The 24,784-nt window shown below is 42.0% G+C and overlaps 1 protein-coding gene across 3 annotated transcripts in view; it reads right to left on the minus strand.

Annotated features, from left to right (window-relative positions):
* Window positions 1-24,784, minus strand: part of PIP4K2A (phosphatidylinositol-5-phosphate 4-kinase type 2 alpha) — a 196,129-nt gene that overhangs the window by 83,776 nt on the left and 87,569 nt on the right. For all 3 annotated transcript variants that reach the window (XR_012644067.1, XM_074984868.1, XM_074984867.1), the window contains exons 2-3: window positions 18,073-18,170; window positions 16,859-16,955 (exon numbers count right to left, since the gene is read on the minus strand). Coding sequence is in view for 2 of the 3 variants with exons in the window: in XM_074984868.1 (XP_074840969.1) it covers window positions 16,859-16,955; window positions 18,073-18,170 (195 nt within the window). In the remaining variant the exon portion in view is untranslated. The remainder of the gene's footprint in view (window positions 1-16,858; window positions 16,956-18,072; window positions 18,171-24,784) is intronic.

The raw sequence follows: 24,784 nt of genomic DNA on the forward strand, positions 1-24,784 counted from the left end.
GGCAGGCTGCACTTAGATGTTTTATTAACATCTAGTTACAGGCCACCAAAAAAATCATCGGTCTGGCCACACGTCTGGCCTGCTGGTTCTAGAAAATATTGACCTCCTGACATTGGGCAAATTCTCTCGTCCAGCACTGGTCAGGTCCCGAGGGTGCCAGATGAGAGAGGTCAACCTGTGATGTTAACGATCTCAATGCCAGACAATAAAGGAAGAGTAACTCTTCAACACTTTGGGGAAAAAAATGGTTTTGCTGTCAACAATGAACAATTTTGTGTCACACAAGTCAGATATTTGAATTCACCTGATGAGAATAAAGTTATTTATTCTTCCTTTGTGGTGGGAAAAATATGACCCAAATCCTCCTAACTCCCTTGCCACCCCCCGCCCCCCTGCAAAAAAACCAACAAAAAAACAAAAAAAACCAGGACAAATGAGGTTTACTCCACACAGAATCACAGGGCTGGAAGGGACCTCAGGAGGTCATCTAGTCCAGCCCCCTGCTTCAAGCAGGATCAACCCCTACTAAGTCATCCCAGCCAGGACCTTGTCTAGCCGGGACTTAAAAACCTCAAGGGACGGAGAATCCACCACCTCTCTAGGCAACGCATTCCAATGCTTCACCACCCGCCTGGTGAAGTAGCTTTTCCTAATATCTAACCTACACCTTTTCCTCTTCAACTTCTGACCATTACTCCTTGTTCTGCCATCTGAAACCACTGAGAACAATTTCTCACCCTCCTCTGTAGAGCTCCCCTTCTGGAAGTTGAAGGCTGCTATTAAATCACCTCTAAGTCTTCTCTTCTGTAAACTAAACAAGCCCAAATCCCTCCGCCTACCCTCATAGGTCTTGTGCTCCAGACCCTTAATCATTTTTGTTGCCCTTCGCTGAACCTGCTCTAGCAAATCCACATCCTTTTTATACTGGGGGGCCCAAAACTGGACACAGTATTCAAGATGTGGCCTCACCAGTCCCGAATAACGAGGTATAACTACTTCCCTAGATCTGCTCGAAATGCTCCTCCTAATGCACCCCAGTATGCCATTAGCTTTCTTGGCTACAAGGGCACACTGTTTACTCACATCCAGCCTTTCATCCACCATAACCCCTAGGTCCCTTTCCATCATACTGCTGCTGAGCCAGTAGGTCCCCAGCCTGTAACAATGTTTGGAATTCTTCCACCCCAGGTGCAGGACTCTACACTTCTCCTTATTGAACCGCATCAGATTTCTTTTGGCCCAGTCCTCCAATTTATCCAGGTCCCTCTGGATTCTCTCTCTACCCTCCAATGTACCTACCTCTCCCCCTAGTTTTGTGTCATCTGCAAACTTGCTGAGGGTGCAATCCAGTCCCTCATCCACGTCATTAATAAAGATGTTGAATAACACCGGCCCCAGAACCGAGCCTTGTGGCACTCCACTTGAAACAGACTGCCATCCGGATAGTGAGCCATTGACCACTACCCGTTGGGCCCGACCATCAAGCCAGCTTTCTATCCATCTTATAGTCCAAGTTTCCAATCCCTGTTTCCTTAACTTATAGACAAGAATGTTGTGGGAGACCGTATCAAAAGCCTTGCTGAAGTCAAGGTATATCACATCCACTGACTTCCTCTTGTCCACAGAGCTTGTTACGTTGTCATAGAAGCTGATCAGATTGGTGAGGCAGGACTTGCCCCTGGTGAATCCACATTGGCTACTTTTGATCACTTTCCCCTCTTCCAAGTGCTTCAAAATGGATTCCTTGAGGATTCCCTCCATTATTTTCCCAGGAATTGAGGTAAGGCTGACGGGTCACACTGGAAAGGTATGTTTAAAACTCGGAAAATGCTGCCTTATTCTTTCTTTTTTAAAATGGAACTGCAAGTGCAGCTCTTCCTTCTCTTCTCACTACCCCTAGAGTTCACAGCAAGGACATTTAACTCCACAGTGGGAGGTCTAGGATCAGCCAGAGTTTCAAAGAAAGTGAGGCAATTTAAAGGTCAATTTAATTAGCTCATTTTAATTTTTAATATTTTATACATCTCATGTAAATACCATTGTTTTATAACTGCTACTTCTGTAACAGATTCAAAATCATGTATCAACATTTAAACATTTAAGCTACATGCTGGATACAGTAAAAATCCTCAAAAAAAATTACAGAACACCAGCTTTTTCTGCAAAGAGAAAAGGTCACAAAATTCTTGTTTGCTGTAATGAAACACAAAGATTTAGAAAAATAGTAATACATTAATCTTTCCAGTAGAATTGACTGAATGGCACTGTACTCATTATGATCTAGATCTTTCACTTTCAGTGGAAAGAGACATGACCAGACCAGAAGAAAATGTACTGAGAAGAAATGCTAGTCTCTAGAGTTTAAACACATTCAAGCACACACAGAATGCTAAACTGGATAAACAAAAGAACTAACTTTACAAGATATCCTGTGATCTGTGGCTATGTATCTGAAATCAAAATTAATTTCTAAGACAGTGGCCACATTAGCCCCTCCTTTTGGAGGGTCTATGGTAATGAGGCACTGCTATGAATATGCAGCACCTCAGTAGCATATTCCGAAGTGCCACATTACCATAGCCCTCCGAAATGAGGGGCTAGTGTGGCCACAGACTAAGTGTTAGTACATGGTATTTGGGATTGGTCCTGCTTTAAACAGGGGGGTAGGACTTGATCTCCTGACATCTTTTCCAACCCTAATCTTCCATGGTTCTATGCCGCAAGATCAGTTCTGCAATACTGACTCCATTTAAGTCAATGGGAGTATTGCCATTCACTTTGGCTCCACTAATGTGTTTATAAGTGAACTTCCTATGTCTTTGGCAGATGTTTTCAGCACTGACTGCCTATGAAGATGACAAAATGAAGCTCACTAATGGCAAGAGAAGGATTGAAATAAAGGCAGAAAGTGGGAGAAAGGAGCTGGGAAAGTTCTGTGATTTAGAGGACAGCACTGAAAATAAATTGTACTATTAGGTGTGGGTTGGATAATTGAGCAATGGAATTCCTTTTCACTTCAATGAGGTGCTCAAAGGGGAGTGAGCTGCAGAAAGTGCAGGTCTCTTATACATGAGCTAGGAACACTGACTAAATATTCTATCATCTGTTGAAACTTGTACTGGAGGCTGGACACTGAAAGCCATTACAGGGAGCTCTCTGAGCAAAGCCGAAGACTTTCTGATTGCTTCTTCTCCAGATCTTGTTTTGCCTACACTCTGCCTTCTCAGCCCAGTTCATCTCCAACTCCACTATTTGCCTCCTGTCTATAACCTGGTGCCTGACACCCTGACCTGTCTTGAACCTGATTCCACTATGGCTGTCCTGACAACAATGTGGTAATCAAGTGGTACACAAAGGCCCGGACAATTAGATTTGTCAAGTGCCACTGTGACCTACACATCTATGGGCGTGCTTCACTGTCCAATGTAGTGGCACCTGAACCACTTTAAAAGAGAAGGAATGAGTGTTTTCTACAGATTTAGCTGAGAGCCAGCTGGCCTTCAGCTCCTACTGGAGAGGCTCACGCACTAAAGGTCCCAGGTCTGAATCTGTTGGCAGTTATATCACCTCATTTCACTTTATTCTCTGCAGCTATTACACTCATCCTGGTATTAATAAAATTAGAATGAAGTCTGGAGCGCAAAAGAGGAGATGGTGACAAGCTCAACTCCTATCGTCCTCCAAAATAATACTAGTATTGCTGGACTGCCAGACCCACTGATGATGTAGGAAACAGTGCAGAAAAGCATTAAGTACCTTCAGCACCACCACTCCAAGTTTAAAAACTGTGCTGAAGTCCAGAGTTGACCACTTCCCAGTCTACTGCAGGAGGCTCAGAGAGTCAAGCCATAGACTGGAGAATTAGAATTTCAATAAGGACAAATGCAAAACACTCCACTGAGGAAGGAATGATCAGTTGCACACACACAACGTGGGAAATGACTACATGTTGCACCTATCAAATCCGGTACTCTCTCATCCGGCAATATTCATTGCCTGGAGTGACCATGGATGTTGCCAGATGAGTGAGTAGCTGGCAGGCTTGGGAACCCCAGCCTGCCTTGCAGCTGCAGCACAGAAGGCTGCCATGGGATGGAAACCAGAGCCCCTCAGCAGTGGGGGCCAGGAGTTGGAGCTGTCCTGTGGCAGCAGGGGCTGAGAGGCTGCTGAAGGCCTGAGCTAGAACCCCTCCTTGCCCCATGGGAACATGGGGCCAGGAGCCTGAGTGTCCACTTGTCCCATAGTAGCAGGGACAGGATGCTGCCAAGGGACTGGGAACCGGAGTCATCCAGCAGCGCAGGGCCAGGAGCTGGAGGTGCCATGGGCAGGAGTTGGAAACCACACTTGATCTGTGTGGGGAGCCAGGGGACAAGGGCTAGCTAGAGCCCTAAGGCAGCCTCTTTGAGTCAGGTCTGGGGCCAGAGCTCCAGGAGAGAGAGGCTGGAGCCTGAGCAGAGCCCTGAACTTCCCTCATCTGGCAAATTCTCTTGTTTGGGACATGTCAGGTCCTGAGCATGCTGGATAAGGGAGGTACAACCTGTATTTAGGAGGCAGTAATGCAGAAAGGGATAGAGAGGTCATGGTGGACCACAAACTAAATGAGTCAATGTGACACTGTTCTAAAAAAGCAAATAATCTGGGATGTATTAACAGGAGTGTTGCAAGCAAGACACTAGAAGAAATTTTTCCACTCTATTCAGTGCTCATTAGGCCTTAACAGGAGCAGTGTGTCAAGTTCTGTGTACCACATTTCAGGAAAGTTGTACACAAATTGGAGAAGGTCTACAGAAAAGCAACACAATGTTTAAAGGTCTAGAAAACAATCTCTGAGGAAAGATTGAAAGAATTTGGTTTGTGTTGTCTGGAAAAGAGAAGATTGAAAAGCAAGACAGTAACAGGTTTCGAGTATGTAAAAGGATGGTACAAGGAAGAGGGAGAAAAATTACCTCCTTACCCTATGATTATAGGACAAGAAGCAGTGCCTCAGTGCCTAGGGAGTAATCAGTTTACAAGCTATTTTATGAAGTGGAAAATCCTCTCTCTCTCAGAGCCACATGCATAGTAACTGGCCCACAGTTAGCTAAAGATATGACACTTCAACCCCTCCCACCGCCCACCTTTTCATGAGGTAGTAGAGTTATTTTAGGTGTACTCTGAGTGTTTTATGTTTTCTTATGAATAAATTCCATCTATCCTCTGAAACAACTCATCAGGGATATCTACAGAAGATTCTGAAAAGAGATATTTGGGAAGAATATTCATTTTAATTACGCTGATAGGCGATTGATGAAAGAGGTAAATGGACCAATTTGGCTATATTAATCTTATCTTGCTCTGTAATGGGGATGACATTGTTCAGAGTTAATTGAGCTTCCTTTCTTGTGAGCCATACTCACCATAAGTATTTAAACTCACCCACAATAAATTACTCATCTGTTCCAGGATCCTTTTTCTCAATGAAAATACTATACTTCTCCCAACTTATTTTCAGACCTGAATAGTTGAAACTCATTATGAACTAGAACATTCATTGGAGCTCTTTGCTATATGTGAAGCCTAAAGCAGAAAATCTGCAAAAAGATATTACATCCCTTTCTTTACCACGTTGGAAGTTCCCTTTTAGTAGGACATTTCACATTAAATGACCCAAAGAGCAGAAGGGGTGAAAGAGAACTACCCTGAAAAATAACTGAAACAAAATGCCTCTAATCCTAATGAACTGGTAATGAACTTTAGCTCCATTGTATAATTCCTTCAGCTAGAGCAGTGCTTCCCAGATGGTGTTCCATAGAATACCAGAGTTTTGTGAACGGAACATCAGGGTTCTGTGAGAAACTTCTTCTGAGGCTCCCTGCCCTGATGCCACTGAGACAGTAAAGCAAAATTTAATTGGCTTAATGGCTGGCAGGAGGGATCCAGCCATAAAACCAACTGAATTTAGTTCCATTATTTCAGCAGCGGCAGAGCAGGGAGCCACAGACAGCCCCTCACTCATCCCACTACCTAACCGGCCACACCCCTCCGGTGGGCATGGCTCGGCTCACCCCTGCCAGCAGAACACCTCCTCACAAGCTTTCCTTTCTCTGGGGGCACATGGCCACCCAGCATAGGCTCCCCAGCTAGTGTCACGGATAGGTTAGTCATAGGGGCCAGTTTGGGGCTGAGGTGGATTAATCCTAAGGAATGTGGGGGCGGCAGTTTGGGGCTGAGAGGGGTTAAGCCTGGGGTGCGGGGGGCAGGCTCGCAAGAATCAGGGGTGAAGTTTGGGGATAAGGGGGTAGATTTGGGGGCTGAAGAAAGTAAAGCCTGGAGATGGGGACCAATGGGGCATGAGGGGTAGAGCCTGGGAATGGGATTCTACAAAATTCTTTAGAGTTTAAAAAGGTTCCATGGCCAAATAAAATTGGGGAACACTGAGCTAGAGAACAGCACCACTCCAGTAAGATGAAGCAGCTTTTTCAAAATCACAACCCTGAACAAATCCTGGTAGGGTCAAAGTAGATTATTCCTAAAAGCAGTCTCTTAACTCACCAGGATATTAGCTACTATTCTGAAGCCATTATTTAGAAGGGAAAATAGGTGATTAAATGGCAAGGAAGAGATTTCTCTTACATTTTAATACAAATTATATGGACCCCCCTCAGGAAGTGAACCTTCCTAAAAAGCTTCAAAATATGATTCTGAAAGTAAAAGTGTCAGTTTGTGTTTAAAAGATAATTCAAACACAAGCCAGCTCAGGCCTCAGGTTTTTACTCCTGCTATTAGGAATATGGTATCCCTGAACTCATTTTCTGAGATTGGCCAATGCCTCTTATTAGCCGTGTCTACACGTGCACACTACTTCGAAGTAGTGGCACTAACTTCGAAATAGCGCCCGTCACGGCTACACGCACCGGGAGCTATTTCGAAGTTAACTTCGACGTTAGGCGGCGAGACATCGAAGTCGCTAACCCCATGAGGGGATAGGAATAGCGCCCTACTTCGACGTTCAACGTCGAAGTAGGGACCGTGTAGTCGTTGCGCGTCCCACAACTTCAAATAGCGGGGTCCACCATGGCGACCATCAGCTGAGGGGTTGAGAGACGCTCTCTCTCGAGCCCCTGAGGGGCTCTATGGTCACCGTGGGCAGCAGCCCTTAGCCCAGGGCTTCTGGCTGCTGCTGCGGCAGCTGGGGATCCATGCTGCAGGCACAGGGTCTGCAATCAGTTGTCGGCTCTGTGTATTTTGTGTTGTTTAGTGCAACTTTGTCTGGGAGGGGCCCTTTAAGGGAGCAGCTTGCTGTTGAGTCCGCCCTGTGACCCTGTCTGCATCTGTGCCTGGCACCATTATTTCGATGTGTGCTACTTTGGCATGTAGATGTTTCCTCGCAGCGCCTATTTCGATGTGATGCCGCCCAACGTCGAAGTTGAACGTCGACGTTGCCAGCCCTGGAGGACGTGTAGACGTTATTCATCGAAATAGCCTATTTCGATGTTGCTACATCGAAATAAGCTATTTCGATGTAGGCTTCACGTGTAGATGTAGCCATTGCCTAGCAAGTTAGGTGGGGACAATTTAATCTGCTAAAATATATTTCAATTTCTGGGACTGTAATTTTAAAGCTCACAGATGACTATAACAAACAATATTGCATTCATCTTGATGAGAGCGGAAGTCAGCAATTTAAATCTGAAGTGTTAGCTTAGCTACATTATCTCTATTTATGAAACTCTTTGGCCAGGACAAATATTTATTTCTATATTTATATACTTTCCATCTCAAAATCCTCCAGGTCAATATGTGATTTAACTCTCTATTGGTTATAAAGAATTTTCTCATACTCTTCATTGCCCCAACTTAGATTAGATTTACAAACATAAGGTAGCTTTTGCAAATATTTTTAAGTGTTAAAAACTCAATACTGATTCTCCCAAAAATAACTTCTCCTAGCACATGTACTCATACAACTCTCTTAGGTATTTTGCCTGAATGAAGATTTCACTATGCCTCTAATGATGTAAGGAAAGTCATCTTCCTTAAAAAGGTTGTATCCCACTGCAGGACAATTTGGGGAGCATTTAAATTACCATCATTTATCATTTGTTATGATAATACAATAGAAGTCCTGCCCTGAAAAATCTTGGATGTAAAAATCTCAAACAATCTAAAGAGAATTCTAGAGAATACCAAACCATTTATTGGAACAATTCTCTCTGTATATTTCCTTTTGAACTATCTTAAGCAATTTATGTGCTGGACAGAAAAAATAATCTATATTCTCTTATAGTGAGATCTTGTATGACCACCAAACACATGTTAAATACCGAAGACAGTAAGCTCTGAGGGGCAGGTACATTTTTTTTCTTATAACTTTTGTTCTCAGGTGCTACCACCATACAAATAATGAGTGTCCTTTTTGTGGGAAGGAAAAAAAAAAAAAGGATTTGGTACTTAGCTACCCCCCGCTCTTCCCCGTTCAAATCAATCCCACAGCTAGGTCTGTCAAGGTGCCAATACTCACTGTCAGCAAATACCAGCACAAAAACCAAAAAAACCCAACAAAAGCACTGTAAATGATAAGAATAAATAAATAAGCCAATTTCCTCTGCATTGAATTTCAGGGTATTACAATAATAAAACATCTAAAACTTCAAAGAAAGGTGCTTTATATAATTAAAATGTCTTCAGGTATGACGATTAATTTATTTCTTCTCTCATTAGTTTTCCATTAAGAACGACAGCTCATAATTCTGCATAATTGTATAATATGCAAAAAAAAAAAAACAACTTACTTCTGAAGGTCTTAGAGCTGCCTCATACGCCACGTATTTGACCAAAAGCCACGAGATCAAAGACATAAAAGATTCCCACAGCTAAGTGAACTTGCCCTCATCTCTCCCACCCAGTGGCACAAACTTCAACAATTCCACCAAAATACTGTACACTACAGACCGAATACAATCACAATCTGCTCTCCTGCACACCTCTGAGTAAACTATTCTCTCCCAAAACTATGAGTTGTGGATATTTGCTGTAGTAGTGTATTATACTGGAAGGAGGTGAAGAGGGTGACAGAAAGCTGGCACCCCCAAAATGCAGAGTTAAGGCTGCAATGTATACTATGTACTGCATGATAATTATGGTAATGGTAAAGTCCGTGCATTTTCTTGGGGGCGGTGAGGGAAGAAAGGATGGTGTTTCTAAACAATATATAGCTTACTTTCGTTAAGGTTTTTTTTTTTTTGAACCTAGACATCATAGGTTATGAGGCACGGTGGAAAAGCCATGTGGGAATGGTTCTGTAGTCGTAAGAAGTTATTAAAACCAATTCCCAAACCTATGAACATGTCCACTCACTTCAGTGTTGCTGCTTTAGCTGCACAAACAAGTAGTAAATGAAATGATGCACTCACAGTCAAGGATGGGGGACAGGACAACCATATTTGTCAAATGAAATGTGAGGTGGGCACAACCAGCAAAGAGAACTTTCTATTTTTAAAATTCTAAGAATGCATGCTAACAAAGATAATTTAAAGTTATTTGATAATTTAATACAAACAGGCAACACTATGAAACATTCGCAGTACATAATTTGACTTAGCTTCCTTCTGCTCAAGAATGCTCCAAGTGTGTTATAATTTACTGATTTTATTAACTTGTTGAAAATAGTCACCAAATGCTTTCTGCTAATATTTCCTGGTCTACACATTGGTGGTGAACAGTTAATTGCATGAGTTCAAACAAACTAAATGTAGTATGCGCTGATTAATTTGAACTAGAGACAAGTCACACATAGTAATGTTTGAACTGGGTCATGGAACAGAGACTATTATGGCTTTTTACCTTTAGGAATCACTAAGATGAGGTCCACTGTGCTCCAAAACTAATGATGAATGAAGTGATTCCTTAAGTAGAATATCTCTCACTTACTCACATGATAGAGGTGCTCCATTAACTGTTATCAACTGTCTATTGCCCTCAAGAGTTTACGATGTTTACGATGTAGCTTTTGACTTAGGAAGTCTTACATGACCTGGGACTTGCCTATTTAACAGATCACCTCTGTCCTGTAGAATGTACATAGCTGTGGTCACTGGAGGTAAGAGCTAGATTCCTTCCAATTTAAGTATGAATGTGCTCCTGGCAGAGTATTTTCCACAGAAGTCCCTCAGCTTACAGAAACCACTTTCCCCTAGCTCAAGATGAACATTAGTCAAATTTAAACCCATACCCACAGGTGGAAAAATTTAACATTTTGAATGTGAATATTCATCTCAAATACATTACAGAATATCTTCCTTCTTAGGGATCTGGTCAAAAAATTGGAAGTTTGTTTGGATTCTTTTAAAATCTGAATTTAGATAAAACAGACAAGTTCTATAGCAGATTCCGAATTAGTCTGAATTAAAAAAAATACTTGCAAAAAGGTTATTCCAATCGTCTCATTTACAGGCAAGCATTAATGAAAAGTTACTTAAAAATATAAAAATTCAGAAAATTTCAGTCAGCTCTGGTTTCTCAGTTTAAAACCGCAATTCTAAAACAAGAAGCAGAATTTAGCAGGTCCCATACCAAAGGACTGGCTTGTACCATCATTTCACCAAGTTAGAACTCTAGGGTCCAGATTTAGCAAGTGGGAATTCATCAAGAGATGTCAATGTATGTCAAGATAAAAATGCATCTAAATGATGTTTGGCTGATAATGGTGAAGAGGAGAAAAAGGAAGCTACCTGTTCCACAACTGGCATTCTTTGAGGAGTGCTGCTCATGACCATTCCTCGTTAAATGTGTGTGCTGGCCACATGTACTAGTGCCAGAAGTTTCTCCCTCAGCAATATCACAGAACTGGAAGGAACCATGAGAGGTCAAGTCCAGTCCCCTGCACAGAGTCATATTCTGCAAAGGAGTGGCTCTGATGCCCTCTGGAGTGGCACTCACATAGTGGCACATAAGGGGTCACGCCTCACACCCCCAGTCCCTTCTTGACAGAAATTCCGACAGTAGAGAAGGAGAGCAGGTTACAGAATGGACATGAGCAACATACCTCGAAGAACACCAGTTACAGAACAGACAACTATTTTTTCTTCTTTAAATGCTTGCTCATGTACATTCCACATTAGAAAACTCCAAGCAGTACACTCTGGCCTGCTAAGTGATGGCATAACAAGACATGAATGTGTGCACAATGGACCATATCACGACGCTACAGATGTCTTGCATCAGGATATGTACCAAGAAGGCCCCTGAAGACGACTGTGCCGTACTCAAATAGGCTCAGACAATCAGTGGTGGCAGAGGACCTTTGTCAGCTCATTGCAGGTCCTTATGCAAGACATCCTATCCAAGGGTAAGTCAGTTTTTTGGATGGTTTCCTACTTCACAGGAGAACCAGCTGGACCTCCTCCTACTAGGTATGCTCCTCCAAGTTCAGTCATGGACCATCCACATCAAGAAATGCAGAGACTAAAGACTGGAGTGTAGGAGCCATCCATAGCCCTACAGCGGTAAACTTGGACCGCTGAGAAGATTTTAGGGCACAAGTTACTAGGATATGGCTGACAAAAGGTATTGGTGGGAAAGCATATATCAGACCCTCGTCCCACAAGAAAGGCATCAGAGAAGGAGCCCTTGCCCAGGTCTTGCAGGACCAATACCAATGGCACTTTCTGTTTTGCCTAGTGGTGAACAGCTCTGCTATGGGAATTTCTCACCTCTTGGAGATCACACAGGCCAGCTCCAGGTGGAGCAATCACTCACGGTGAGAAAAGAAGTCCCTGTTGAGCTGATTCACTAAGGTGTTCCTGATAGGTGGCTTATGAGCTGCCTTGAGAGGACTATCGTGACTATATAATAATATGGAGCTACACATCTCGTAGAACTGGAAAGAACCTTGGGAGGTCATTCAGTCCAGTCCCTCGACCTTTTGGCAGGAGCAAGCACCATCCCTGACAGATTTTTTTTTAATCTATTTGCCCCAGACCCTTAAATGGCCTCCTCAAGGATTGAGCTCAACAACCCTGGTTTTAGCAGGCCAATGCTAAAGCCACTGAGCTATCTCCCTCACATCAGCATCTGGGCTGATGCAAAAGTCCCAGAGACGGAGAGCTTCTTGGCAAAGAGCCAAAAGTTGTACCCCTCCTTGCCTGTTGATATAAAACAGAGCCAAATTGTCAGTCAAGTCTCTCACAACCTTTCCCAATAGGTGCAGCAGGAAGACTCCCACGGACCAACCAAACCACTCTCAGTTCTTTGACTTTTATTGTTACATTGCCTCTTCCAGGGTCCACATCTCCTGGGCCTGGAGATTTCCAAGGTGTATGCCCCAGCTGAGGTCTGAGGTGTCTGACACCAGCCTGAGAAAGAGAGGACTGTTGAACAGGACTTTTTGCAGGACCTTCTGTTGATCGGTCCACCACTGCAATGAGGTGAGTACCACTGGGGTAATGGTTACGATCTTCTCCAAGTGGTCCCTGGCCTGAGAACAGGTGGACAGCAGCCTTTGCTGAAAGGATGACATGCATGACCTGGCATAGCAGACCATGTAGGTGCACGCCACCATGTGGCCCAGCAGACTCAAGCTCATGCTGGCTGCTGTCAGAGAAAACATGGATACTTCTGTGTTTCCCCGACAGGTTCACCAGGGCCAGAAACCTGTTTAGCAGCAGGAGTGTGCTCACAGGAGTCAAACTGAGCACCCCTCTGATGAACTCTCTCCCTGAACAAGAAATGTGTACTTTTTGTCATTCACCAGAAGGCCCAAGGAGTGCACATGGCTTACAGTTGTACTTGTGCTTTGGAGCTGCTTTTGACTAGCCACTCATGAAGGCACAGGTAAATCCAGCTATGCTGGTGCCTGAGATAAATTGCAGCTAGCACCATGCACTTGGTAAACACCCTCAGCGTTTAGCCAGGCGAAATGGGAGGACCACAAATTGGTAGTGAGCCAAAGTCATTGTAAAACAAAGCAAGCATCTGTTCCTTTGGAAGATTGCCACATGGATGTATGCGTCTTTCAGGTCGAGAAAAGAATACCTGTCTCACAGACCCAGGGAGGGGATAATGGATGCCAATGAGATCATGCAATATTTACTTTCTGTAAGTAGTCGTTGAGGTCTTGCAGTATTAGGATGAGACAGACCACGCTTGGCCTTTCGGATAAAAAAAATACTAGGAAAAGAAACCTTTGTTCCAGTATGGAAGCAGAACCTCCTCCACCATTCACAGCAGCAGGACCCCCTGAACTTTCTGTGTGAGAAGATTCTTATGAGACAGGTCCCTGAAGAGAGACATGGAAGGCAGGGTGAAAATAAATAGGAGGGTCTATCCATGCCCTGCTGTACTGAGGACCCAGCAGTCCAAAGTTATTGCAAACTATGCCAGGAGTAAATGAGAAAGGTGGACATTCCAAGGAATAGTCTGGTATGTTGTCCTTGGGTGTACCCTCAAAACAACTTCTTTGCCACTTGTTTGGAGCACATGAAGCCTGACTGAGTGGAGGCAGGTAGCTTGTGAGCTATCTATAACCCTTACACTTTTTGCGTGGTGCATCCTGTCAAGGCTAGCTCCTTTGCCCAAGGGGTAGTTGCAATTTGAACTGCTTACATGCCAGGTCCTGGAATGTAAAGCTTCAGAATTTTTTCACAGTGTGGGAATTTTTCAGCCCATGTAGCTTTTTATTTGTCTGTCCCACAAATGGAGCCTGGCCATCAATGGGGAGTTCCTGAATTGACTGCTGAGCCTCAGAGGACAACCCAGGAAAGACCCAGCCAGGGAGTTCACCATACGGGGATAGCAGATACAATGGTGCAAGCAGCGGAGGCTGCTTTGGCACCAGAGTGAGTACTGATTCTTATCAGGAACACTTTGAACCTGATCTCATGCTCCTTCTTAATCCGAGGCTTAAAGGACTTACAGATACGAAACTTTTCACTTATGTACCTTTACCAAGCAACAGAGACAGCTTCTATGTTGATCACTGATCAGCATAGGGTGTTTACAGTGACTGCAGGGCTTAAAGCCTGGGGACCCGGTACCCCCGCTGAGTCCCAGACAGGACTATAAAATTCTAACTACTTAAAGACTAAAGTATTACTACTATTTACACTAATTCTAGCATGATGAAGGTTATTATGGACAAAGCCTAAGCAATGCTACTAAGAGTGGCAAATATTCTGTGGGCAAGAAATAACTGAGGATGGGAGGAACAGGTGGCATTCATAGTGCACCTTGCAGGTGTTGAGGGAAAAAACTTCCAGCACCAGTACACATGGCAAGTGTACACATCTAATGTGGAATAACTTTTATTGGAAGAGCGCATAATAAGATGACAGGACTGTGACACTGTCAGGGAAGGGAAAGATATTGGCTTCATACTAAGCATTGGACAGAAAAGGGATGGAATCATTGGTAGTGTCATGGCAGAAGGAAGTAGGCAGGTATTCTAGTGGGTGGAGGGAATACAACAACAAGCGATGATTACTGGAGTGACAATAGGTAAGAATAAAGTTACACTGGAACAGAACACTACTATTTTCTTTTCCTACAGTGGTGCAGTACTCTGGCCATTCCTTTTTGCGAGGACACAAAGCCAAGCAGCCAGAATCATCATCTGGCTAGGAGGCCATCTTCTAACACTGTCAGGCCCCGCAGTATTCTTTTAGCTTTCCAAATCTGTTCTGCTCCAACGGACTGCCTATATCGTTGTGTTCAGATAATGACAACACGAGAAAGAAGAGAAGCAATGCAGCCAAGTACAGATGGTTAGGGCTGGAGGCATAGCAAAAGTACCACCCTGGTATTCTCTCTTTCTGGTTAGTAAAATACGGGGTGAGAAGGAAAAAAAAGAGTGGTACTGGCACAGCAGCAGGGGTATGTTCAAATAACACTAATGTTACCAAAGTGCCTTGCTGATATGGCTCAGCTGAATATAGCGTTTCTCATCCCAGTTAAGGCGAGGGATAGCTCAGTGGTTTGAGCATTCGCCTGCTAAACCCAGGGTTGTGAGCTCAATCGTTGAGGAGGCCACTTAGGGATTGGGGCAAACAGATGTCAGGGACGGTGCATGGTCCTGCCAAGAGGGCAGGGGACTGGACTAGATGACCTCCCGAGGTCCCTTCCAGTTCTAGGAGATGTGTATTATTTATTTCACACTGCCCAGATATGGCTTTACCATTTAATGCAAGAGGCACTATGCCCGACTCAACAACAGCCCTGTGGTGGGTATGTGGAATGGTAGGAAACAGAACAAGCAGAATGGGTAGAAATGTGATGTGGAAATCCCCATCCATCTCCTGACTAAAAACAACAGGAAGTCCTATGGCAGCTTATAGACTAACAGATTTTTTGGAGCATAAGCTTTTGTGGGCAAAGACCTGCTTCATCAGTTACATTGGAATGGAGATTCCAGAGACAGGTCTAATTACGCAGGCTTGTGAAAAGAAGTGGGTAACAATTGAGAAGAAGGCCAGAGTTGATGAAGTTGATTCAGTCAGGGAGGATGTGGTCCTCTTATAGCAGCTGATGTGGAGGTCTGAACACCAAGAGGGAGAAACTGCTTTTGTAGTTGGCCACCATTCCCAGTCTTTGTTCAATCCTTGACTGATGGAGCTGAATTTGCAAATGAATTGTAGCTCTGCATTTTCTCTTTGGAGTCTGTTTTTGAAGTTTTTTTGTTGCAGGACTGCTGCTTTTAAATCTGCTACTGAGTGTCCAGGGAGACTGAAGTGCTCTCCTACAGATTTTTGTACGTTACCATTCTTGATATCTGATTTGTGTCCATTTATTCTTTTATGTAGAGACTGTCCAGTTTGGACAACGTATATGGCAGAGGGGCATTGACTGTTTAAAACATCTCTTAATCTGTGAAATAAGCCCTTCCCCATGAGATCTGGTCTCCCCTGTGCTACCTGCAGTGCAGTAGCTTGGGGTGCATAGCTTGAATCCCAGTCAAGCTGAGGCACTTGCCCTTTGCCTACTTGATCTGTCTTGGGGCAAGATCAGACTTGACTTGGGGTTCAGTCCCCTGCCACAGGAAGATCTGGGGCTGGTCAGTAACCCCAGAAGGTCTCTGCAGATGCAGGAGGCTTCCAGAGATGGAGGTGGATTCAGTCTCCCCCATTCTGCTGGGAGTGCTCCACCCAGGGACTCCTAGCTGTGAGTCCTGGCTGGGGCAGGAAATCACAGGGCTTGTCCTCTCCAAGGCATGGCTGCTCCAGGGGTTTGAGACCAGACCCACCTCCAAGTATCTTTTGGGCTGGGACACCATCAGTTAGAACACTGAAATTTCAGATATAAAATTTGAAAATCTGAAACAGACCAAATTTAAAACCATCTGGCAGTGTAATTATTCATAACAGATCATGAATTTCATAGAGCTAAGCGATGTAGCAAGAGGAGGAGGACAGACAGATAAGGATTATGGACACAAAGACAAGAAAAAGCTAAGGAGAGAGAGATACTGAAAACTGCAATAAATAAGAAAAAATAGGAAAGAGGCAGAAAACTCCTTGATCCCTTATTAAATGTTTAAGTAGACTCTAAACCTCTCACTCCAGTTTTATAATTAGAAAACAACTTCCTCCAAAAACAAAACAAAAAAATCCCACCTTCATATCAATACGTGGATCTACTGCTTCTGCATCTGCACAATACTTATCACACCACTGACTATCTTAGAATCAGTATCTGCTTGTCTTCCTTCTTAATCTTAACTAAGAAGGGTAGGAGAAGTCTGTTTTCTCTCTGAATTAGCAAGAACAGATTCTCAAAGTACAAGCCAATGATGATCTGTGAGCAGACTTCTACCCAAACTGAGTTTTTCTTGCTTGTAGCCTGAGAAGCTATGAATAGGACTTCACAGATATTTTAACAGTGAACTTACCTGAAAGTCCTGATCATCTATTCCAAATCTCTCCCTCAGATTGCGGAAAACCATTGGACAATATTCTTTAAATTTGAAATGACTTGGCATGTTTTCTCTGAAATAGAATGAACAATGAAAAATCACATCCATGTTCAGGTAAATATCTTGGAAGAGTAACAACTTGAACTTCTGTACAAAATGGACACAAAACAGATTTAGAGTCCATCTACTCCAACTTCTCTCCACTCAGGACTGTTCCTTTTTTCATCTCTTTTACAAGCACACATATACAGCTTGGTAATCAGCTACATAAAGACTGGATGGAGTCCATACACACTAAATTTTGACATCTTCATATTTGGACTCAAACAGTAAAATAATTTTCCTTTTGTCCTACTAATGCTTTGAAGGAGAAGCCGTAAATTGGCTTATACACATATTCAATTATAATACCAAAAAAAGCCCCAGGAAACATCAGAGCTTCTACAAAACAGACATTTTTAATGATGGATTTGTTTAAAAATCCTATAATTAACCTTGCTCTTATACTCAGAAAGTGTAATTGCTACTTCTTTGCTTTGAACTTCACCACAGATCAGATGGCACAAAATAATGAACTCACTCCATTTTCCATATTTTAGCCTTCTTTTGTAGACTATTTTAGCCATCTTTATAAAAGGCCACACAATATTGTTTTTTTTTTACCTGAAACCCACATGTATGTTTTTGAAAATAAATTCCTGAAGTAATTACCTTGCTAAATCACTCTCTTTCATTTCCAACTAATTCCATAGTTCATCGTGTAACAGAATGTGATAATACTATCAACTTTTTATACGATTTCATATCAAGGATTATGAAAAGGGACACATTGGCTCTGAAATATTCCTTATCCCACTCTTTATTCTTAACTTTTTTCGGTTAAAAGAACAAAATAACTATATACAAATTTATACACAAATCTAAATACTTCTATCATAAAGAGAACAATCATTTTCTATGTATACGATATTCATGAGTAATAATAAAACATATGGCAATAGAGTACTACCCAGTAGGCCCTGCTGTTGCTTTTTAGAATATAACAGATGGTTATGTTTATCACAAGATTAATTTAATCAGCAAAACTCTACTCCTGTCCCATTGAAAAATAACAGCGTTTATAGAATTTTGTGAAGTATCATTGCCAGGAGCTTTATTTCCCTCTGCCAAGGCTAGTTACTTGCACTTACTTGTTGAACAGGTGATTGTCCACCTTTATCTTTGAATATGCTTTGAAATCATCTGGCATCAACATAACAGGGATTTGAACATGGCTCAGTTCATTGATCTAGAGAGGAACAAAAACAAATGCTTAACAACATTTTCGCTTTGCTGACACTTGACAAATACTCTCTACACAAGACAAAGGCTAGGACGAAATATTTAGTTTGTTTTAAAACACGTTAAACTGCAATTTCAGTTTTTCTGGATGAAAAATATGACATTTTTAAAGTTCATGTGTCCAGTTTTATGAGCCAATGTACCATAGTTATTTGGAATTATTGTTACAATGACTGATTTTATCAGTTATCTCTTCAGTAATTTTTTTTTAAATGTTGCTTTGGTCAAGGTCCAGCCATGGTGGAAAGAGTGGGAAAAGTATTGCTGATCTATATTGTAGTAAGTACTGAAAACCACTAAAGCACTCTTGTAAAGTACTTTTTCTCAGGTATGTCCATCAAGAGGTGAAATCAAAGTAGAAATTGAATTTAACTCTAAAAATGCTGCTCCTATTTATTAGGCAGAACTGCTTTTCTATTCCAGCTCATTAATCAAATCTCTGCTAAATTACATATGGTAATTACTACCCTCCATTACAGCCTATGAACTAGAGTCTCAATATGCACTTTAATCCTACGACTGCAACTGTTTTACAAATAGACTCCTTGATTTAAATATTTCTTGTTAAACATCTCACCTTCAACCCTTCAAACGCCTCAGATTATGTAGTATTTATAATGAATATTTTAAGGACCATTACAGATCAGTTTAACGTAATTTCCATTATTGTCTGATGGATGCAATACTAACATCATTATAGTGGATGTGGAGTTAAAGAGCTAAAAATGGAAAATGAGATGGGAATAATGTTGACATGAGCTAAGGCTATGGCCTAGCAATAGCACGACAAGCTGCCATGGAAGTAACTTAGTCCCCTGCCTCTGGATTCACATGACATGGAAATGTCATTGAGGCAATGCTCTCAGCTAAGGAGCTGAAAAAAAAAGTAGGGCAGAGAAGTGCTTTGAGCAGCTTCCTGAAGTCATATCAGGAGTAACAGTGATTGAATACATGCACCATATTAAAAAATGACCCCCGAAGCTCTGAGAGCATCCAGGAATCTGGAAGGTCTTTAAAAAACAAACCAAAAAATCTGTATTCAGCATATGCTTTTGTTTCAAACAGGGTAATGGCTCTTTCACAGGCATTTCACCTCTTTTGCTAACAAACTTGCTTCTGTTATTGTATTTATTAATCTCAAATTTTCCAGAGCTGTATTTGAACAACATCTTAATAAACACAATAATTACCACTGGTTGCCCTGAGTGGACTACACTGAGTTTTAACTTGGCAACTTAGTGGAACAACAATTTCACTCTCTAAAGACTGCTGGCATAAACTACTACCTGAAAATGGGCTATTTTAGTTTATAAATCAAGTGCTCCATAATCCTTTCAAACCATTACTAAACAATCCATGAGAACTATCACCACATGTGCAAAGAATTTTTAGTCAAGGTTCTTGAAGGATTCTAGGTCCTGGTCCTGAAACTGAATTTGCATCAGCAGGTCTTTGTGCTCATGCCAAGCTCAAGGCTACAGCTACTCTACCAGATAAATTTGATTTTATTAAATTCAAACTTCATAATACTGGATTTTATAAATTAGATTTCGAGTATCCTCACTTCCCACAAAGTCAAGTTAGTGCTGCCACACTAGAGTAACCAAACAGCGACTGTTGCAGCAGTGCATTGTGGGAACCTATCCCACAGTTCCCTCAGCCCTGCATTCTGCTCCCTCCCCTGGGCCCTGCTGTACCCCATCTCTGGCAGCGCTCACGCTGCTGCCTGGTTCCCAGGTCCCCGTAGCTTGTGGGAGCTGGGAAACTGACCAGTGCTGCTGTGCCTGGCTTGGGGAAACCCAGAGCCTGGCACTGTGCTGGTCAGTTTCCCAGCTCCCATGAGTGGCAGGCAGCCAGGAGCCAGGTGCAGCAGTGTCTGCATTTTCTTGCCTCTCCACCACTTAAAGGAGCTGGGAAACTGACCAGGGCTGTTACGCTGGTCAGTTTCCCAGCTCCCATGAGTGACAGGCAGCTGGAAGCCAGGTGCAACAGCACCAGTCAGCCTCTGGAGGCCAATGAATTCCATTCAAAGACATGGCGCTTCCACTCTAGCCTCCATTCAAACTGTTAAATTTGAACTTGATGCTACACGCATCCAATTCTGACTGTATTATGCCATTGATATTAGTGCTCCCTAAATTGAGCTAATGGTACTTACAGTGAAGATAGTCACTTGGTACAATCAAGCTAACTGCCTTAAATTCAAATTTATCTCATAATGAAGTGTTAAATATGGGAGAGCTTCCCTCTATATGGAGACAAATACAGAATGAGAACCTTAGTTTGCCCAGCAGGGAATAGTCTCGCACTGGCAGAGATACGGGGCAGGGTGGACTGATTTAAATCATTATTTAAATCACAGCAAAGTATCATTGATTTAAATCAAGTTACCAAAAAAGCGAAGACTGACTTGCTTAATAGTGCATTTAATTTTGGAGTAAGCCCCATTGAGCTCACTGGCTCTTCTGGTTTTTAAGAAAAAAAGTATAGAATGGGGTTCCCTTGAAAAAACTAAATTACGGTGAACTAAAATAGAGAACAGGCTTATGACATCAGCATTATAGTCTGTGGCAGTGATGTTCCAAAATAAGGGCCAGGCATTATATAATATAAAATAAAATAAACAAATGACATTCAGTGGCAACTGGCAACCCTAGATTTTTCTTGCTGCATCTTTCTGTCTTGGTGATTACTTGATAACGAGTAAGACATCTTCATGTCACCCTCCTATTTGTTAGCCCATTGATGGCAGATCAGCTTGATTCTGGAGCTGCAGGCCTTATGACAGATGCGTCAGGTTTTGGTAGCTGTTGGCGGCGGAGGGGGGGCAGGTTTTGCCTCTCTTTCCTTCTTCTCCACCTCTCCTCATCTGCACTGTGGCAGAACCATTCAAATTGTGCCACCCTCTCACGGATTACCGGCTCTCCACTAGGGATGGTCCTGGGCAAGGATCCTCCAAATGTCCAAATAGATGCTGTACTTTTTCATGAGTGCCTTTGACATGTCCTTATATTGCTTTTTCTGGCCCCCACAGCTCCTCTGTCCGTCTTTCAATTCAGAAAACAATCTGTTCTGGGAAGTGCTGATCAGACATCTGAATCATAAAAATCACAGGGCTGGAAGGAACCTCAGGAGGTCATCTAGTCCAGCCCCCTGCTTCAAGCAGGATCAAACACATCCTAGGTCACCCCAGCCAGGACCCTGTCAAGCCACAACTTAAAAACCTCTAGGGACAGAGAATCCACCAGGTCTTTAGGTAACACATTCTAGTGCTTCACCACCCTCCTCGTGAAGTAGTTTTTCCTAATATTCAACCTACCCTTCTTCTTCTCTAACTTCAGACCATTGCTCCTTGTTCTGCCATCTGTCACCATCTGAACCACATGACCAGTTCAATGAAGACGCTGGTGAATGATAAAGGCTTCAAAACTGGTCATGTTTGACTATTCTGGGACAGCAGTGTTCGTGCACCTGTCCTCCCAAGAGATATTTAGGATTCTCCTGAGGCAGCATTGATGATATTGCTCAAGTGCCTTCAAATGATGCTTGTATGTTGTCCAGATTTCACTTACATACAGCAACCCTGGAATAGCCACTGAGTGGTGTACAAGGACCTTTGTCTTGGCAGAGATGTTTTCGAAGACCCTTTGAGGCAGGCAAAAGCAGAACTTGCACAGCTCAAACGATGCTAGATTTCTGTGTCAATGCTGACTTCAGTGGAAAGATGATTTCCAAGTTATGGGAAATGCTCCGCATTTTCCAGCGGTTCTCCACTGACTTCAATAGATGGTAGAGTAAACTCTTTCATATCCAGCAGCCATGGAACAAAGAGGTTGCCAGACAGTCAAATATTCTGGATAATAGAGAGGTATACCTAGCAATGCATAACACTAAAGAAAAGCAAGATTAGATATTAAGAAACAAACCAAAAGTGTATGTAAAATACTTTATTTACCAACAACAGTATTGTACTTCGTAAACTTATAGTGTATTTCCTGTATTTATTTGCATTTACTTTCAGTATACTGTACTTACAGAAAACAAATAAAATTGACTAATGGTTAAGATGCCGGTTATCTGAGAGTTCTGGATAATAGAATACTGGATATAAAAGACTTTACTGTACAGGAGACTGTCCTGTTGGTGAGGAATGGTGAAGCTCTGGTGAAGGCACTTAAGATGGTTTGAAAGGCTCCAGGAGAAAGAATCGCAATCATGTTGTCATTTGTGTAGTGGAGCTCCATGACAGAGGTCATGGAGGTCTTGCTTTTAGCCTTCACTGTCCTGAGATTAAAAAGCTTCACATTTGTTCTGTTGACTATCTTCATGCCATTCGGAAGCTTGCAACGCATGAGATGAAGGGTCATGGTGATAAAGATGCAGAACAGTGATTGGGCAATGATGCAGCCTTGTTAGCCTCCCGTTTTTACCTCAAAGTGATCGCTTTGGGATCTGTTGTTGCGCAATACTGTGGCAGTCATGTTGTCATGATGTAGCCTCAAAATGCTAATTAATTTTTTGGGGCAGCTGATCTTTGAGAGAATGGTCCACAGGGCGCTATGACTGATTGAGTCAAACGCTTTGGTAAGGTTGATGAAACTCATGTATAAGTTTTGGTTTTGTTCATGACATTTTTCTTGCAGTTGTTCGGCAGTGAAGATCATACCTGCTGTTCCTTGGAATGGTCAGAAGCCACACTGTATTGTATACTTGAGAGACCGATTCTAAGCCTAGTTACCTAACTAAACTTTTTTTTAATTCTAGCAAGATCCAACACAAGCAACAGCTTGGGAATTTAGTTGTCAAATCACACTTACACTAAAAGGCACAAAGTTTTGTAAAAATGATGCATTGCAAAGTGAATTGTTTAAGTTATTAACCAGCTGATCCACTAAGCCATATCCACAGCTTTATCCACATCATTTTCTCCCAATAAGTAGTTTTCATTATGATGTTTTGTCCTTGCAGCTAGGCCCTACATCTTCTTTTTGTACTGCTTAGTCTTGACACATTTTTCTTTTTTATCCAGGGAACAAATTTCTTCAAAATATTCCCAGAAAGGGCCTCTCTTACACCCAGAAGCCAGGACAGTTTTTCTGTGGCAAAAGTATAGAGGAACATAGGAAGCTCTGTGGGCAGAACTATGTCTTCCCTTTTTCTTTCCAGTACACTCCATTGCTCCTTTCTATGCTGCCTCCATCCTTTCTTATATATTGTCTTTACAACAAAGTCTTAGCTAACTTCTCTGCCATACTTAACTAAGGTTCACCAACATGTAAACACAGAACAAAAATACTTCAATCCACCTGGTGTCTTTCTCTGCAAGTTACTTTTTAGCCTGCTGAGAAAAAGAAATTAAAAGCCCAGAATTTTCAAGCAGCATAAACAGGTAGTTAGGCCAGACAAACTAGAGCCATTAATTCATTTTTATGAGATTGTAAGTGTATGCGTAGCATGTTTGTGATGAGATTTAATTTTAACTTATTTTTAAATGAGAAATTTAAGATTTTATTGATTTTAAAAAATCTGATTTAAAATGTGATTTTTAATTAAAAAATAAAATTTTTATTCACCCTAGTATGCAGTAGAGATGACCTAATATATAATCTTCTAATTCTGAAGCTTCACTGTAAATATTACACAGACTGAGAGGTACATACAATTATCTACTCTTATAGGTAGTCTGAGTTATATTTAAAAGTGTCCTGCTCTTTCAAATAGCAGACAGGCACTCTACACTTCAAATTCTGACTGCTACCTGGAACATGGGAGAACAAACCTTCATGCTGGAGCAACTACATGATGTGGCTGAAGCAGCACCAATGTGTGTCTGTATTCTGATCACAAGCAACCTCAAGAATACACAATTGTGCTTGATTTTTATATGTTAAGTGTATTAAAATAAAACCAACTAATTGTGTTTAATTCACATATCTTAAAAAGGTACCCTGTTTAATGTAAGTTAAATTTATTCAGCAAATTTAGGATTTTATATGGATTAATCATCTAAACCCCATCAGATTTTCTGAAACCTGTTCTAATTTGCTGAAAAATTTCTACAATTGAGACTTGGTCTACAAATTTGTCCATAAACAGTATGGCGCAATAACCTGTTACTTGAAATTCAAGCTGTGTTGCTTAGTTTTAAATGGATCCACAGTCATATGTTAACGTTTCTGTTCCCTGACTGAATACCTGCAACTTGGCTGACTACACGCAACTCTTAGAATCAAGTGCACAATGGAAATATTTGTATTTACATGTCAAAAACGTGCATGCTCTAGAATACACATATAATTCACTGCTTTCCACAAGCATCCCTTCCGTAAAGCTCTTTTGCTAGAGAATTAAGAAAAATATCGGAAAGGGCCATGAATGCAATCAAATGGGATTTAACTTTTTGTTTGGGAAAAAGCAGATATTTCTAAGGTATTTATTCACTCAGTCTTAGACTGTAAGACGATCAGTTCTCAATCTGTCTCTTCAAGAACAAAAATCTATTACACAAAACCATATTGGACCTTTAATGCCTCAGCTGATGAATGACACCTAGCATTATAG

The sequence above is a fragment of the Carettochelys insculpta genome, chromosome 2, assembly GCF_033958435.1.
Source record: "Carettochelys insculpta isolate YL-2023 chromosome 2, ASM3395843v1, whole genome shotgun sequence".
Classification (NCBI taxonomy): domain Eukaryota; kingdom Metazoa; phylum Chordata; order Testudines; family Carettochelyidae; genus Carettochelys; species Carettochelys insculpta.